The sequence below is a fragment of the Punica granatum genome, chromosome 8 (assembly GCF_007655135.1).
Source record: "Punica granatum isolate Tunisia-2019 chromosome 8, ASM765513v2, whole genome shotgun sequence".
NCBI classification, from domain to species: Eukaryota; Viridiplantae; Streptophyta; class Magnoliopsida; order Myrtales; family Lythraceae; genus Punica; species Punica granatum.
Window position 1 is genome coordinate 7,444,196 of NC_045134.1, and position 16,310 is coordinate 7,460,505.

The 16,310-nt window shown below is 41.6% G+C and overlaps 4 protein-coding genes and 2 non-coding genes across 7 annotated transcripts; 1 reads left to right on the forward strand and 5 right to left on the reverse strand.

Annotated features, from left to right (window-relative positions):
* Positions 1–3,543: 3,543 nt before the first annotated feature.
* LOC116188524 (protein ECERIFERUM 26-like) lies at positions 3,544–5,237 on the reverse strand. The gene is made up of 2 exons (XM_031517945.1): positions 4,713–5,237; positions 3,544–4,588 (listed from the first exon to the last, which is right to left on the reverse strand). Exons 1-2 carry the CDS (start codon positions 5,148–5,150, stop codon positions 3,668–3,670), a joined length of 1,359 nt encoding a protein of 452 aa, XP_031373805.1. The 5' UTR covers positions 5,151–5,237; the 3' UTR covers positions 3,544–3,667.
* A 232-nt stretch (positions 5,238–5,469) lies between these two features.
* LOC116188529 (V-type proton ATPase subunit c''2) lies at positions 5,470–7,534 on the forward strand. The gene is made up of 4 exons (XM_031517951.1): positions 5,470–5,765; positions 5,920–5,997; positions 6,913–7,083; positions 7,188–7,534. Exons 1-4 carry the CDS (start codon positions 5,641–5,643, stop codon positions 7,357–7,359), a joined length of 546 nt encoding a protein of 181 aa, XP_031373811.1. The 5' UTR covers positions 5,470–5,640; the 3' UTR covers positions 7,360–7,534.
* Positions 7,535–7,659: 125 nt separating this feature from the next.
* LOC116188525 (2,6-dihydroxypyridine 3-monooxygenase-like) lies at positions 7,660–10,087 on the reverse strand. Of its 2 annotated transcripts, none has more exons than XM_031517946.1 (4): positions 9,560–10,087; positions 8,664–8,968; positions 8,359–8,569; positions 7,660–8,278 (listed from the first exon to the last, which is right to left on the reverse strand). In XM_031517946.1, the coding sequence occupies exons 1-4, from the start codon at positions 9,803–9,805 to the stop codon at positions 7,766–7,768; spliced, it is 1,275 nt and encodes a 424-aa protein (XP_031373806.1). In that variant the 5' UTR covers positions 9,806–10,087; the 3' UTR covers positions 7,660–7,765. The 2 variants fall into 2 exon arrangements, with proteins under 2 accessions (XP_031373806.1, XP_031373807.1); XM_031517947.1 differs by having other exon boundaries at positions 7,660–8,272; positions 9,560–10,084.
* A 2,829-nt stretch (positions 10,088–12,916) lies between these two features.
* On the reverse strand, positions 12,917–14,205 carry LOC116188528 (FAD-dependent monooxygenase atmM-like). Its single transcript, XM_031517950.1, has 3 exons — positions 13,947–14,205; positions 13,356–13,653; positions 12,917–13,258 (listed from the first exon to the last, which is right to left on the reverse strand). The coding sequence occupies exons 1-3, from the start codon at positions 14,203–14,205 to the stop codon at positions 12,982–12,984; spliced, it is 834 nt and encodes a 277-aa protein (XP_031373810.1). The 3' UTR covers positions 12,917–12,981.
* Positions 14,206–14,928: 723 nt separating this feature from the next.
* LOC116189691 lies at positions 14,929–15,020 on the reverse strand. The gene has a single exon (XR_004152462.1). It is a non-coding gene; the product is annotated as a small nucleolar RNA snoR26 (small nucleolar RNA).
* A 152-nt stretch (positions 15,021–15,172) lies between these two features.
* LOC116189692 lies at positions 15,173–15,272 on the reverse strand. Its single transcript, XR_004152463.1, has one exon. It is a non-coding gene; the product is annotated as a small nucleolar RNA snoR27 (small nucleolar RNA).
* Between the last annotated feature and the right edge of the window lie 1,038 nt (positions 15,273–16,310).

Here is a 16,310-nt window from a genome sequence, read left to right on the forward strand (position 1 = left end):
GATTTTTTTGTGGTATATATATTTCGTGTGTGGTGACTAACAGAAAATTTTTGATAGAACGATCTGTGGTCCGCAATATTATTAATTTAATTAGGACAACACTAATAAAATTTGTTATCATTATATAATTAGCTAGGACGATATCGATCGTATTTGGTATTATCTTTAGCAAATTGTAGATTACATCGGATATCCCTACATAGGATTTTTCAATGTCATATACAAGTTGAATGCGACTTGCATATTGAAAATTGTTTGGGGTATGTTATCCATAGGGATGGGCGCATGGACTTGAATTTCATATCAAAGCGGTTCGATCGTATGATAACATACACCATATCGTGTTTCGCATCATCCTCTATATCCCAGTGAATTTTATAATAACACATAAACAGTATTTTCTGAAAATTGACGATGAATAATGCTTATTTGAAAAAGTATGGAAGTTGAGGTGTTAAAAAAATATTCCTCACTTTTGCATTGTTGTAAGATTATCAGCTCGAAATTGACAAATTGCTAAAAGAGGATGTAGTGTAGTAGAGTACGATTTTGCATGGTAAAAAGAAAATTTTTTATGTTCGATACTCATTATGAGACTCTTATTAGCTATACTATTAGAATTTCTATTTTAATATTGGACTCATGGGTTTTTTTTGTAATCAGAAATTGAAAAATTAGTCGTGAAATATCACTTATTTTAAATAAGAGCAGTAGTATGCCATTAATCCATTTTTACAAAACTTTTGCCCCCACCAAAATAGGAAAAATTAGATCTCCCATGTGTGCAAAATCCCTGGGGATCCGGTGATAGTCTGCCGGCGTTATAATATATACATATAAATATGTATATCATGTATATTTATGTGTATATGAACCCAATAATTGTAATGCGACCATTAAAATTATTGGAGAGATACGTGCATGCATCTAAGTTCATATTAAATATACCTATAAAAAAAAGTTCATATTAAATATAATAAGGTTGCTTGGAGGATCAATGAACTGTCCCTTGATTATGCATTCAATTCCATCCCATGATCTCTTCATTTCATGCCACGTATTTTCTGTTGGTAAATATATATAGATGTATATATGGATGTGATCTGTATAATTATATTGTTTGAATGAAAAATCATATGTTCAGAAATTCCATTACTGCTATTTGTATTTCTTTTTATTTTTTGGATTACTCTTAGAGCTTTATTAATTAATTTCTAATGAGTTTTTTTTTAATAATGAGGAAGGTTTATTATTTCGGATTTCATATGACTGCACAACTCATGGGACCAAGTGCCTCTGTCTTCGCGAATAATGGATATATGCATATATATATATATATACATATTTTGTGAAGGCGATCGCATTATGAGTGGTCTCCAAAGGTGTTCGTGCCAGTGGGGAAGTTGAGCTCACCTTGGCTAAGAACGAGCTGCAGCGCAATCTTTTAATTTGAATTTTGACATTTGAGACGGGGTATATTATAATTTTTTTTAGCAAAAATGGGGTTTATACTTGCCGTTGGTTTGATGAAATTTGTCTGTACTAGTGAAAGCTAATTACAAACAATCATGATTCTAATTATTAATTGATTATAAAAAGCTTTTGAAGGTTGACTATCTCTGGACAAGAACAAAACAAGCATTAACATTGGACTTTTCGGAAGTCCAATGAAAATAAAGTTCTATCCTATTTTTGGCGCATTGCAAAATGCCGTAGACAGGAATCTAGAGTGGGAAGCATATTTTTGTTGATTTAGATCCCTACAAAATTGTTTATTTTATCCTAGCTAATTATATTTTTTATCTTCTCGCATACAAATCCAATTTTGGAGTTAGTTTGCTCTTGCAATCAAAGACAAAACCTTGTACTTCTGATTGAGTAATAATTCCTAATTTATGTCGTCGGATTCCTACAAATTTATGGTCGGACAGAAGGCCATGTTAATTAAACTGTTGTGATGGTTTAATTCAATGTTCAGATCATATATATATATATATATATGCGATCCAACAAGAAAGCGTGACCCTCTCTAAAATCATGTTAAATTTTTACTGGGCTTATAAACAATTGAACTCGTATTCAATAAAAATGTTAAAATTGACGTTATAAAAAAAATAGAAGTTAAAATTGATAAGTTGTGGTTTCTAATTTCTTGAAATTTTAAGGATTTATTTTCCATTTTTTTGATGTGGAAATAGATTATTATTCTAAACACTCAACGGAATGAATTACGGAATGTAAATTAAATCCATGCGTGTTCACTTTCAACAAAGCAAGGAATGAATGAACGAATGAAAATCTGGAATGGGCAAATCAACCCAACTTGTTTTGTGTCGGGAAGCAGATAGGCTTTCTCCATCAAACCAATTTATACCCTGCATATATTTATTTATATTAGTACAGTTGTTTCATCATCCATGATGCATAGTGCATGCACGGTTGCACGTATCCGGATATCGTTGTGATTAGTGATATGGGTACATAATTAAAGAATTAAAGACGAACATACCTCCTCGAAGCAGATGCCTTCAGTATGTACATGCAAACTGTGGTATTTGCAGTATAAGAATGCATCGGTTCAATGGGATCAACTGACAGTATACGAAAATATGTAAAGTTTATCTATGACTTTTTTTGAAATTTTTTTCAAAAGAGAATCAGAAAAATTACATCTCTGTTTTGATAAGGAGAGGCCAGACAATAAATTCTTTAGCTTTAGTCTGAGCATATTCCATGGTGTGCCGTTTTCTATTTTTTGTGATTATTGCCATTATTTTTGGCTCGAAAAACATGGTTTGATTCCATCCATGAAGAAAATGGAATATGCTAAGATTATGTAACTCCAAAAAGAGCACAAACATTGACATGAAAGCTTCATGAAGCAATTGTTTATGAGATCTTTTCTATTTTATTTTAATTTTATTGTATTTCTTTTTTAAATTCAGGATACTGCTTGTCTGCTCCTTTTGAAAAAAGTTATATCAACCTTTGCCCTAATGAAGGGTCATGCGTTTTTGTTGCAAAGTCTATGAAAAGTTATTTGATCCCGAGAAGGAACAATTTGATTTTAATCTTTCGAAATTGTTTGATCAACAGTAATGCAACGACATACGCATTCATTTGTTAACCAAAATGTTTTATATTCGATACTGGGGACTACGTAACTATTTCTGCCTTATTACCTATTGGAATTTATATTTCATTGTACTAAATCCATGAGCCTCCTTTGTAACCGGAAAAATAAAGTTCTTTTTATCAACACTCACGAGCGGACCCAGTAATGAAACAACGGCCTCAATAGGGGTAGGAATGGTTCTACCCCGGAACCAAATATATTCCTCAAATCTATATTTTATCTTTCAAATTTGTTTGGCCGACACTCTCACAAAATAAGGCTATATAGATGAATTAGTTATTCTACTTACAAGCATTTCGAGTTTCTCATTAACTACATTAATAAGTACATCAATTCACATAAAATTCAAAAGTTTAAACTGATAAATTAATAAAATTAGATATATTAATATATGAGATTTTTCCTACTAGATTTTCCTCGGCAATGAAAGGTAGATCCATCTTTGCATAAGCAGAGAACATATAGTAATAGATTTTAGTTTTTTTTTTTTTTTTATGTAAGAGATTGTCCATGCTCAAGCTTCGTCTCTGCTTATACTCCCATTAGAACAGTTGGGGCAAATTGAAGGATGAGATCATCTTCCAACAACTTATCGGCCTCGTCCCTTGGCAATTTTATCATAACCGTCCTGCTCAACGGGCCGTCTTCAGAAGGGGATGGAAGGACCAAGAACTGCCCTCTGTCGCATGTCGGCTCTATGTAGAGACTCGTCTGGATTGGGGAGGACCCGTCTTCGAATATAGCCCAACGGGGGTCGATTGATTCCAAGTTCAGGCACAGTAGGTCAGAACAGGCAAGCGTTTGTTGAGTGGGCTTGCTCCCATCATTGTCCTCTAGCCATTCTATTAAATCCATGACCTTTTCTTTCTCAAATTTGGCCTTCTCCTCTCGAATAGCCATAGCAGCTGCCAATAGGCAATTTTCCTCAGAATTCGGTTGAATTTGACTGTAGACCATGCAATTCCCAAAGAACCCATCATCTAGGCCCAACAATTTTCTTATATCCAGGCCCATGGTGAGGCCCACAAGCCCGTCCCTTCGTCCCTTGATTTTGCTCACAACGGCCCAAATAAGCCCAGCTAGTGCCTCGAACGGTGATGGGCTGGGACCACCTGCATGGGCTTGGGCCGAGGCCACGCATGACCTCACCATTTGATCACTAAATGAAAGTGAGATGGTCTTGTGCTTGCCGTGGACACTTGCCGAAGAAGTTGCCGATTGGTTCGTGGAGGTCGGACGTTGGCTGCATAAGTTGATGAAAGGGTCCTTGTTCGGGGTTCTGCTTCCTGGTCGATGAGCCGGCAGTTGGTGGAACAGAGGGGGACTGGTCATTTTCCCGCGCAGGGTCACGTCTGCCCAAGCCTTTATGAGCACGGTTGCGCAGATAGGATCCGAAAGGAGGTGGGAGCAGCTCAGGCCAATAGCGTATCCGCCCCCTTCGAATTCCGTAAGCTACAGAGGACACCGTAACATGTTTACAAGTACTTAGTTTTGTTGTTGGCAAATAAGAAAATAGCCGATGTTTCATTAGATGGCGAACGATCTGATGCACGAGCTCTGTCGAGAATTTAATTACCTGGACATAGAAAGTAGACCAAAAATAAGGCTTGTGGTACATCTCCTCCCAATGGATAAGCCTCTTCTCCTTCTCCCAGTCCACATTCCTCAACCAATCCTCAACACTCCCCTTGGCTCTTGCCTCAACCATCCTCACCCCTGCATCATTGCACTTCACCGACCAGCCGCCCTCACCACTCCCTCGGCTCTCCGTCCGTACCAGCCTCCCGGTCACGGGCGGGAAGTACGTGAGGACCTCTGCAAGGCCTTCCCTCAGCTTCTGCGTCACTTCCCCGAGCCGTTCCCTAGACCGGTCAGTCCGATAGTAGTACACGACCATGACGTGCCTGCTGGGCTCCACCAGGCGGTCTAGGACCGACAGTGGGTGGGACTTTCCAGGCTGCACGGGCTTCGTGCTCACAACCGTCCGCTTGCAGATGTAATTCACTTCCGCCATTTCTTAGGCAAGGCCAAGAGCGTGATCGGGATATCTTTAAAAGTTTACCACGATATTACGTCTGGTAGCGGTATATATAAAAAACAGAACGAGGAATTTGAGTTGTGATGGGAACAATGTTGCATGGGCACGAGGATCATATAGACCAGCCTAGTTTGTTGCAAAAATGACAAGATCGTGACAAAGCTGCTGTTGGGCCTACGACACCACAATGGGCTTGTTAACGGGCCGGGAGTCTGAGCACTGGGCTTGGGCCCACTCTGGAAGGACAAAGCCCACCTTATTTGGGTCCTCCTTCTTCCTCCTTCTTCCCCCTCCTGTGACGAAATCAATCATCGGTGGCGAATCCCAACACCACCACCACCCCCCCACACACCATCGCCAGTAAAATCCAAACGACGAAGCTTCAATCTCACTGACGACGCCAGGCAGATCACGCGAAGCCCTCTGACCTTCGCCGGATCCAGATCCGGGATCGGAATCCACAGCGATGGCAGGCTCAGCGGTGGGTGATGCGGCCTCTTGGTCTCACGCGCTGGTGAAAATCTCGCCCTACACGTTCTCCGCCGTTGGAATCGCCGTCGCCATCGGCGTGTCCGTCCTCGGCGCCGCCTGGTACGCCACATATAGCCCTGTATTTGCGCCTTCGTTCCTGCCCGCCATCACTCGTTCACGCACTCCGCCTGTTTGATTATACGTGCGCGGTTCGTCTCATTGGAGCATTGTGAGCTGAGAAGTTGCTGTTTTGTTGTCGTGTTGATTTGGCTAGGGGGATTTACATCACCGGAAGCAGCTTGATCGGTGCTGCAATTAAGGCCCCGCGGATTACTTCGAAGAATCTCATCAGGTATCCAACTTCGACATTGTTCTCACACTTCTGTTAAATTTGGTGGCTATTCCATTAGAAAGGTTGATTGGTTGTGCTTCTTATGTTGAATTCCGTTGCCAGCGAATACGACTAGTGTCGTCATATTTCGTGTTCTATTAATCTAATCAGCTTCCTTCGCTGATCAATTTCAGCTATTGGATTTAGAGCCGCTGATGCTATGTTATTAAAAAATTCATGGTCGGTTAAAGCTTTGATTTTAAGACTTTTAGAAGCAGAAAGAAGGGTGTGTAGTTGAACTTCTTCCTTCGTTTCCGGCGATATCCATGAAATATAGCTTTCGTTTGTCCTTGGTGATTTATTTTGATGAAAGGATTGGCATTTTTTCACATTCAGTAGAGTGAGTCGGGAAAATCGAGGAAAAACAGAGTTTGGATTCTAGAGCTTGTACTAAAGCCCATGTAGAAACCATCTATTCTAGAGCTCTTCATGGCTGATTGATGCACGAATGCATACTTTCTTCCTCCTCTTTTTTCTTGATGGCGATCTTCTGTGAATATTCTTTTTCTTATCCAGCTCCTGTATCTCCAGTTCCTATTCATTTTGGTCTGTTTGGATGAATTTGCAATTTCTCTTGGTGACTTTAAGTTTCATGGTTCTTGATCTTATTCAGCGATGATGATGAGTGCTCATAGTGTGTAACGACGAGTCTCATATCAAAAGTTGTTGGATTTATAGTCTTACGCTACTATCTTTGTTGTGACTTCAAACTGTTACATTGAGGTTTACATCTTGATACGTGTGATCTATGCATTCTTTCACCGATCATGTATGTGAAAGCGCCTTTTGCTGCAGGCACTTTGCACTGCTTACAGTATCCGTTTGATGTAATGTCCCTAGTACCGCAAATTGGCGCTTACCTTAGTGTTGTTGCAGTGTAATCTTTTGCGAGGCTGTTGCCATTTATGGTGTCATTGTGGCGATTATCTTACAAACCAAGTTGGAGAGCGTCCCTGCATCAAAAATTTATGCGCCTGAGTCCCTTAGAGCAGGATATGCAATCTTTGCCTCTGGGATCATTGTCGGCTTTGCAAACCTTGTTTGCGGGTTCTTCTCTTGACCATTGACTATTTCATTTTCGAGTTTTGATCTTTCTTCCTGATCCATCTGTCTTCTCAGTCCCAATCAATTATAAGCAATGTGTTTTGTAGGCTTTGTGTGGGAATAATTGGAAGCAGCTGTGCTCTCTCCGATGCCCAGAACTCCTCACTCTTCGTGAAGATTCTTGTGATTGAGATCTTTGGGAGTGCTCTCGGGTTGTTTGGCGTGATTGTCGGGATCATCATGTCAGCTCAAGCTACTTGGCCTTCAAAAACCGTGTAAATTGTCAATTCCCGAGCTGCCCCATTGAGGAATTCATCATAATTTGTATCCCTGCTAAACTCTGTATTAGTTACTCTTTGTTATGAGGTTGTAAGCCGGTTTGTGCTGCCTTCTGTCCAGTGTTAGACTGCCCCTTTTGCTATAATTGAGTATATCTTCTTAGCTGAATTGTTTCCTTGCTCTTTAATAACTGTGATGGTAAAAGTGAAGTACCTCGTGGTTGGAATTAAGGCCATACCCGAGCGAGGAATAATTTCAGCGAATAGGCTGAAAACAACTTGTAATCTCTAGAAATAAAAGTGAATAAATTTTGGCATTTTACTTTAAATTTGAAAAAATTGTAATTATGTGTGGAAGTCTTAAATTACTCATCATCTTTCTTTTTTAAGTCTTGGTGAAAAAAGCATCACACTGAGTAGTCTGGCAAGGGAACACCATTGAAGAAGGGCATGTTCTTCTGCTTAAGCTCTTCCCACTCCTTAGGACCCGACTTCCTTGGATCAAAGTTTTTGCCGTTGTCTAGAGGTAGTCCTTGCTTTAACCGCCCGAGTTTTCTCGAATGCAAGACCTGCTTCAAAGTTGCTTGAATCCGAACCTTCTGGTACTCCTCGATACCCGACCTCAGATTCTCTGATCCCCATTTCCTGAGGCAAATTCCCAGCACCGCGGAATCCAATATCGACATGTTGGTGCTCCTGAGACCATGGGGAGTCGTAGGATGGGCTGCATCTCCCACGAGAACCACATTGTCCCAGAAAATCTTCTCCAGAGGGTCAGCGTCGTATATGACATTTATGAAGGGATCGCTCGTTTCCTTCATAAGCCTCGCGAGCTCAGGGCGCCACACTTTCTCTGCTTCCTGGTGCATCTTCTCGATCATTTCTCGGTTTACTTTCATCGTCACTGAGTTCTTCTGCAACTAATAAGAGATATCCCGTAAGTGTACATAATAGATTCATCAACTGAATGCGTATAATAAAGACTTCGAGAATTTTCCACCTTCAGTTCTGGCTCGGGTTGATTGATGTACCATATCCAATTAAGCCGCTTGTTCAAGAGCTCATAAAGCACACTGTGAGTCCCGGAACTAAGATCAAAGTACAGACACTTCCCTAGATCAGGATAAGCCTTCTTGATTTCGATTATTGTTTCTGAATCCTCCTGTCCTGAGAAGTCGAGAATCCCTCTCCAAGCACAATAACCTGAGTACCTGCAGAACATTATCAACTCGGGAGATCACGAAGAAACATTTCCTTTCCAATCATTTTCGAGGTTGAGAATCCACGAGTGAGACTATGGAGAACCTCAATTTAAGCTCGGGAAGGAAAGTCTGCCGGATGGAGGAGAGGCATCCGTCTGCTGCAACAAGCAAGTTCCCAGATATCTCAACCGTATCGCCCGTATGGAGGACTTGGGCCTTCACACTGACCTCGGACCTGTCATCGGAGAGGGCGAAAGAGAGGAAGAGGTGGCCCCACTTTATGGTCTCCGGTGGTAAAGCAGCGTGCAGAAGGCCATGGAGATCAGCCCAGTGTGCTGCTCGGAAGCCGAAGTCCTCATCTCTAGTCAGGGTCCAACTCACCTTCTTCTCTGGATCTGTTGCTTCGTTCTGCAAAGAGAATTGAGACGAAAAAACCGAAACATGTTTAAGTGCAAAATCAAGATAAGCACCAAGCTCTTCATTAAGGCCCCGATCCTTCGTGGAAAAAGTGTGTATTATCTGTAGTGGTTCACTTTCTAATGTTCAATTGAACAGCGGTAAAAACATCTTCTGTTTGATCGGATATGCCTCAAAGCTCAGCCTGTAAGCAAGCAGCCCTGCCTTATCCACAGCTTGCCGTGGCCCCGGTGGCACCCCAGCGGTGGCCTCAATGAGCTGGTTACAGTCATAGGCCACATTACATGACTTACGGAATGCACAAGTTCTTTTCCGGAAAACATAACTGATTCTCCCTTCCCGGCTTGAATACCGAAATGTGCTTAAAAGAGGTTCACTGAAGACCATTATTGCGAAATGATCCCAATGCCTAAACACTCGATATCAACATTGTTGCGACGTCGCCGCCAGAATTTGCATTCCGTAGAGCTAATTATACCAAAGATTTATCAGAACCATGGACTACCAGAAATAAAAAGAACTGAGACTGACTATCGCAGGAAACACGAAATTAACCTCCACAGTTGAAGATTAAGAGTGGACCTGATCAATGGATAGAGGAAGAGTGAGATGGTCCAGAAGCTCAGGCTGATTGATCCACGATTCGATAAACTGCCGGGCAGTGGGGTCAAGCCCAAGACCGGCTCCGGTGGGGCTTTTGTTTGGTGGCTCGCCGGACTTCTCCAGCACCACCGCCTCCCAGCCGGCGAGTCGGAGCGCGTGGGCGCACGACAGCCCCGCTATGCTGCCCCCAACGATCACTGCCTTGGGCATCTTCATCCCCTCCATCGCCTTGCCCGGACGACAGACGGTCCTCTGTTTCTATCAGCTAAAGACACAGGAGCAAAATGTATAGGAATCTTTGGGTACACGACAATGGAACCAACGAGAGGTGAAAGACCCAGACATGTTACTAAGCTATGCTGACATTAGCACCAGACATCATAATACATGTTGCAAGACCGGGCTTGCTCAACGAACAATTACTCTTTGAATTATCGCGAATCTTTCCGGGGTTCGATTTCTTCTTCATTCTTTTGTGCTGAACGTGGCCATGCCTTGCCGAAAGACATGGCGCAATCATGTCTGAGCTACAATTACAGTTTATCCCGGATCTTAATCGGAATTGAACTGAATGGCTGCTAGAGGCGGATGTCATCGGTTCACGATTTTAACTGACTCGGCTTTAGACTGAGCTACGGGTGGGCTTGGACCGTTGGACAGCGTTCTAGGGTCTTTTCAAGTGCAGCACGGCAGGGCTTGGTAAGTCACAGGGCCGAAAAACCTGCTGGCCCAGCCCGAGTGAATGCTATATCGAGTACTTTCACTGGCCATACTGCACCTCCACTCTTCTGCTTACCATAACGAAAATTACACGATCATATTTTGACGCTTCGGTAATCTCCAGAGATCGGAAGCCCATTTGGTTTTAGGGTCGGTTTTTAAAATTTTAATTTTAATTTTAACTCTATTCACCAGTGTTATCAGAACCGGACCGGATGATGAACCGGAAGGGATACGGGGTCATGGGTTTATGGGTCCAACCGGGGGTTCGATGTGTCGGACCGCTCGTTTATTTAAAATAAAATAAATATTCATATTATTAAAAAAATTATGATAATTAAGATAAAAGTATGATGATTTTAAAGAAATATAATAATAGTATAAGAAAGTATCTATATATTTAATATTTCTTACTTCAAAATAAATATTTTATTTTAATAAGTACTTAAAAGTAGAGTTAAAAGAACAAAAAGGTGGTGGTGGCTTGGTTGGTAGTATGCTAATATGAAAAGTAAGAGGTCATGAGTTCAAATCTTTACACAACCAACCAATTTTTATATTAAATAGGAAACCCATAGAACCGGCCGGTTTAATGAAATTTTGCTTAAAACCGGCCGGTTCAATGGGTCCAACGGTTCAAAGTTGCCATTTCGGTTTTTAGGCGAACCGGACCGGACATGGTGCCGGTTCCCGATCCGACCGGTCGAACCGGCCGGTCCGGTCCGGTTCTGATAACAATGCTATTCACTACACAATAAAAAGTCAATAATATAATTATTACTTTTTTTCATTTATTTAATTTTTAATATTAAATTTTCTTAACGATTCATTATTTTTTCACACTTTTTTATCATAATTCAACGACACAATCATTACAATCCAATTAAAATCAAAACTCAACTCTGCTTAACTTTAAAACCAAACACACTAGAAAGATCTGTGAGCTTATCTAATGATCTTACTATATATTCTGTTTGATTTCAGAGTTAAAATCACAAAAATTTTAACTTTAACTTTAACTCAACACACTACACAATAAAAATACATATTTTCCAAGTAAAAAATTTGAACTTTAACTTTAACTGAACACACTACACAACAAAAACACACGTTTCCTAAGTCAAATTTATAATCCCATCTCATTTGTCATTTTTTACAATCAAAATCAAAGTTATTTTTAATTCTGAAGCCAAACGCACCGTAAGAGTTCCTAGGTGGGTGAGCATATGCAAAATTTTTGCCGCATAAAAGAATTTATAGATCATTGCTGCAGCATCTCAAACAGGTGGAGCTCAACTCATGATGAAATCCTTGCCTCGACCTGGATCAAAAGCAAAGAATTACATTCATTGTATATATAGTGAGTTTATACATGACATCTTCAAATGATTGAAAGGTTCTCTATTCCAATTCCCCTGCAATCCAAATCAATACCGCAACAACTTCTGTGAGTCGCGTTGGCCTGAAAATGGAAGTAGATCGGACAGTGAAACACGGGATTTGCTTGATATGAAGGCTCCGACCAACGTACAGATGAGTTTGTCAGAGAGAGCTCAGTGCCTCCGTTCCTCGCAATGGAACATCACTTGTGAAAGGCATAGTCTTCGGCTCCAGCTCCTCACGCTCCTCCAAGCTAGCCCTGCTTGGGTCGAATAATTCGTCACACCCAGCAACCTTCAAGCCCTGCTTGATCATCTCAACTCTCCTTGACTTGAGGACCTGCGCGGAAGTGACTGGTGACCTTATTGCCTTGTACTCACGAAGCACGCACCGCAGGTTCCCAGGATACCTCCTGAGGCACCCGGCCCAGCACCTCTGCGTCTAGGATCGACATGTTGGTGCTCCAAGCACAGTGTGGGGTCGTGGGGTGGGCTGCATTCCCAACCAGCACAACATTGTCCCTGAATATCTCATCTAGTGGGTCGGCGTCGTATTTGACATTCATGAAAGGCTCCTTGGTTAGTTTTATGACCTCGATAAAGGCTAGGGGCCAAACTTTTTGCGCTTCTCGTTGTGTTGAGATATGTTGTCCCACATCGAAAAATTGAGAAAGAAACCACAAGCTTATATGAGGCTTGGGTCCAGTAACCTATAAGTTTAAGCTTTTGGGTTGCAGATGGACTCAAGTCCGTGTAGACCCAAGTGGGTATTTTACATGGTATCAGAGCGGGTTATGCTTCTGCGCGCTCATGTGGGCTCACACCATGCCAGATTTGATTTCGAGGTAGCCAAGAGTGCGCCTCATGTTAGTCAGGCCCAAGAGTGGCCCGGTCCAGTTTCGAGGTAGCTAAAGGTGCATCTCTAATTAGGCCCGAGTGTGGAGCTCGAGGCTAGTTTGGTATTTGTCCCCCCTTGCCCGAGCACGGAAGAGAGTGCCCGGCTCGAGTCAGTTGTTAAGGGCGGGTGTTTAAGGCACGTGGCACGTGTTGGACCACACGTTGCCACGTGAGGGCGGGTGTTGAGATATGTTGTCCCACATCTAAAAATTGAGAAAGAAACCACAAGCTTATATGAGACTTGGGTCCAGTAACCTATAAGCTTAAACTTTTAGGTTGCAGATGGGCTCAAGTCCGTGTAGGCCCAAGTGGGTATTTTACACGTTGCATCTTCCCGATCATGTCGTCTCTTGCTTTCATCGTAACTGAAGTGCCCTTTCATCACAACTAGATTGCGGTGATCAACTAGCCAAACCGAACCAAAAGAGTTTTAGTAGATTGAGTTTCATGGAAAGATCTCAGGAATAGAAGAGGGACTACCTTCAGCTCGGGTTCGGGCTGATTGATATACCAGAGCCAGTTAATTCGTTTGTTCGGGAAGGCATTGTGAGTTCCTGGTGCCAAGTCAAAGCACAAGCATTTCCCGAGCCCAGGGTACACTGCTCTGATCCATTTCATGTTTTCGGAATCTTCAATCCCAGAATAATCAAATACTCCTCTCCAAGCACAGTAACCTGAATACCTGCTTCAGAGAGAAAGCACATGAACAGCATCGATACCACGCTACTTTCCGAAAGATTGCAGACTTTTAACCACGTCGTAAACCTCCACATACCAACCTTAGTTTGAGGTCCGGAAGGAAACTCTGGCTTCCCGAAGAGAGGCAACCATCAGCGGCGACAAGCAAATCCCCATCGACTTCGATGGTTTCTCCACTCTGAAGAACCTTGGCCTTAACCTTGACAGATTTCTTGTTGTTGGACACGGAGAAAGAGTGGAAAAGGTGGCCCCAGAGGAAGAGAACCTGTTGCGGGGTCGAGTTATAGAGAAGGCCGTGGATGTCTGCCCAGTGGACTGCAATGTGGTTGAAGCGTTCATCTCTTGTGAGGATTTTGCTGATCTTCCTATCACTGATTGCTTGGTTTGGTTCGGTATTGCACAAATAGAGAAGAGTGAAATTACATATCCCAATGGAAAAGCTCAGTTCAGTCGAGAGCAATCAACTCTTTAAAGAAACGGTGGTGGAGAGCTCGTGTGCATGCCATACTATGTTCTTCGTGGCACCGGTAGATCAAGTTAATGCAATGGTACATTGTAGGACGAAAATTTGAGACCTCAGAGGGCAAAAATGATCACTTTGTCAGACTTCAGGGTGCAAATTTAAATTTCCGAAAAGGTCAGGATGATTGTCAAACTGAGTAAGCGTAGACTGTGGAGAAGTTTTACCTGATGAACCGTCAGCGGCAAGCTTATATTATGAAGGCTGCCTGGTTTCCGGAGCCACGATCCAATTATCCGCTGCACGAGAGGGTCTATACCGACACCAACGCCAGTGGAGCTGCCAGTTGGAGGCCCGCGCAACTTCTCAAGGACTACGACATCCCAGCCAGCCAAGGCAAGCGTGTGGGCACACGACACTCCTGCTATGCTCCCTCCGACCACCACTGCCCTCGGCTGCGGCTGCTTCATCATCACTTTCTTCTCTATCCTTCCTCTAACAATGGCTGAAAAACTTTTGCTGGGAGGAACTTGCAGTATATATATGTGGGGAGAAGGACAAGTTGCTATAAAGTCGCTGGGGGGATGACAAAAAGATGACATGTCCCATTGATATCATACATAGAAGGAGAGAAACGGACATGTGAAAGAACATAAAAGTTTTAGGACCGATTTTTGTAACTTAGAAGTTTCAATTTCAGTTCATGTAATGAAATCACTCGTGCCACACCTTTATTATCATTAAGTTTATTTCTTTATATTAAATTATGAGTCTCCTTGTAAGGAAAAAAAATTGTGATTAAGATGGAGACTTTCAGGACTACGGGTTGTTTTTGGGTCATTCGCACTATAAGTGGCTAAAGTAGAGTCGTACTGGAACTTGTTTGGCTCATATAATTTCTTGAATTTAACCTTAAAATATCAGAATTCCATGATGTCATGTTATAGAATTTTGAGTAAAATGCACTTTGCTCCTCCATCTTTGGAGCTAGTGGCAAAGTGCCTCCAAACCTTTCAAATTTTGCGTTACGCCACCCGAGCTATTTAGAAAGAACCAAAGTGCACCCCGATCACTTTTCCGACAAATATTAAATTTATTATTTTTTTATTAATTTCAGATTTTAAAAAATAATTTCAAATACTAAAAATTCGAAAATTAAAAATAAAAAGGAACCCGAAAAGTTGATCGGAAAAGAGCATCTCAGATAACATATTTACCCATAAGTTTCTTCACTGGCAATCAAAGTGCAAGGGTAGTGATTTTAAGTACTCATCACTGATGCTCATCCCGAAAACTCAAGCGACAATGGCATGTTTGAACAATGAAGATTACATGCGTCGGGATCTCTTTCATGAACCTTCGTCAATGGCGCTACAAGCTATAAATCTCTAGCCTGATCAACATAACAATCAATGAGCAGAAGATACAATGATGAACGGAGGATCTCAGTATTAGTTAGGACATCTTCAATTCACTTCATTCATCGGAAGGAAGCTTCAAATAGATAAAGCAGAGATCGATAACATCACCGATCCCCATAACCAAGCACAAGTATGTCTAACAGAGCAGCAAATGCAAAACAGAGATTTACAAAACGCCAATTAAAATGAAACAGAGGGATGAATTTATTCAAGCGCTAATCAAATTGAAGCCAATCGAGAAGCTTGGAGGTGAAGATATGCAAGAAGATGTCATGCAGTTCGAATGGAAAAATGAACTTCAGGCGAATGGCTTTGAAAATTAAGAAAGGAACCTCCGATCTTCTGGGCTCGTTTTCATTTCAATTTTTGAGGTTTTAATAATCGAAATCGCTTTTTAAAATCTGAAATTAATAAAATAATAGTACATTAAATCTTGGCCGGAAAAGTGACTTGGATAGCACTTTGCTTCTTTCTAAATAGCTCGCGGGGTGTAGTGCAAAATTTGAAAGGTCGGGGGGCATAGTGCCATTAGGCCCAAAGATCGGAGTGCAAAGTGCATGTTACTCTAGAATTTTTAATGGTACTTATGCACGACTTAATTAGGCATACTTGACATTTCTGAGCATCATTTCATGCGTAAATCCCATACAAAGATTAGCTCTGCCACGTTATCTGATGCCTACGATCTTAAAGCATTTCCCGAAGCAAGGTGGCTGAGCACCGTTAGAAGAGCTTGCGACTCTAAGAATTGTGGAATCTTCGGCAGAAAATCCCTCGTGAAGCTTTACAATCCGAGATGAATCTCTTTTCGGAAAATCCCTGCGATTGTTCTGGAGAACATTGTGTGCATTTACAATCAGCCAAATGCACCTTCTTATCAACCAAGGATATTCTATCGGGCCCTTCGACTACTTTGAGGTTCGGACAATAGCTTATAATGATGTGCTTTAGCTGCATCAAACCTGATAGATTATATATCCAACGACCCAATGGATCGGAATTGCATTCTCAATAATTTTGCAAGATTGCCTAAAGTTATTAAATAATCAAAGCCATAATGTATCACGGCGACGACCCCAAAAATTTTAAAGATGATTACACGCACACATATATCTAATTATATCTATACGTATGATATATGTAATGCTTCTAAT

Coding starts and splice junctions, on each gene's coding strand:
- LOC116188529 (XM_031517951.1), top strand. CDS start 5,641: ATGGCAGGCTCAGCGGTGGGTGATGCGGCCTCTTGGTCTCACGCGCTG. Junction 5,766..5,919: donor TCCGTCCTCGGCGCCGCCTG/GTACGCCACATA, acceptor TGATTTGGCTAG/GGGGATTTACATCACCGGAA. Junction 5,998..6,912: donor ACTTCGAAGAATCTCATCAG/GTATCCAACTTC, acceptor GTGTTGTTGCAG/TGTAATCTTTTGCGAGGCTG.
- LOC116188525 (XM_031517946.1), bottom strand. CDS start 9,805: ATGGAGGGGATGAAGATGCCCAAGGCAGTGATCGTTGGGGGCAGCATA. Junction 8,570..8,663: donor CTTCCCGAGCTTAAATTGAG/GTTCTCCATAGT, acceptor AATGTTCTGCAG/GTACTCAGGTTATTGTGCTT. Junction 8,279..8,358: donor AACCCGAGCCAGAACTGAAG/GTGGAAAATTCT, acceptor ATCTCTTATTAG/TTGCAGAAGAACTCAGTGAC.
- LOC116188528 (XM_031517950.1), bottom strand. CDS start 14,205: ATGAAGCAGCCGCAGCCGAGGGCAGTGGTGGTCGGAGGGAGCATAGCA. Junction 13,654..13,946: donor TCAGGTAAAACTTCTCCACA/GTCTACGCTTAC, acceptor AACCAAACCAAG/CAATCAGTGATAGGAAGATC. Junction 13,259..13,355: donor CTTCCGGACCTCAAACTAAG/GTTGGTATGTGG, acceptor TCTCTGAAGCAG/GTATTCAGGTTACTGTGCTT.
- LOC116188524 (XM_031517945.1), bottom strand. CDS start 5,150: ATGGCGGAAGTGAATTACATCTGCAAGCGGACGGTTGTGAGCACGAAG. Junction 4,589..4,712: donor GGTCTACTTTCTATGTCCAG/GTAATTAAATTC, acceptor TGTCCTCTGTAG/CTTACGGAATTCGAAGGGGG.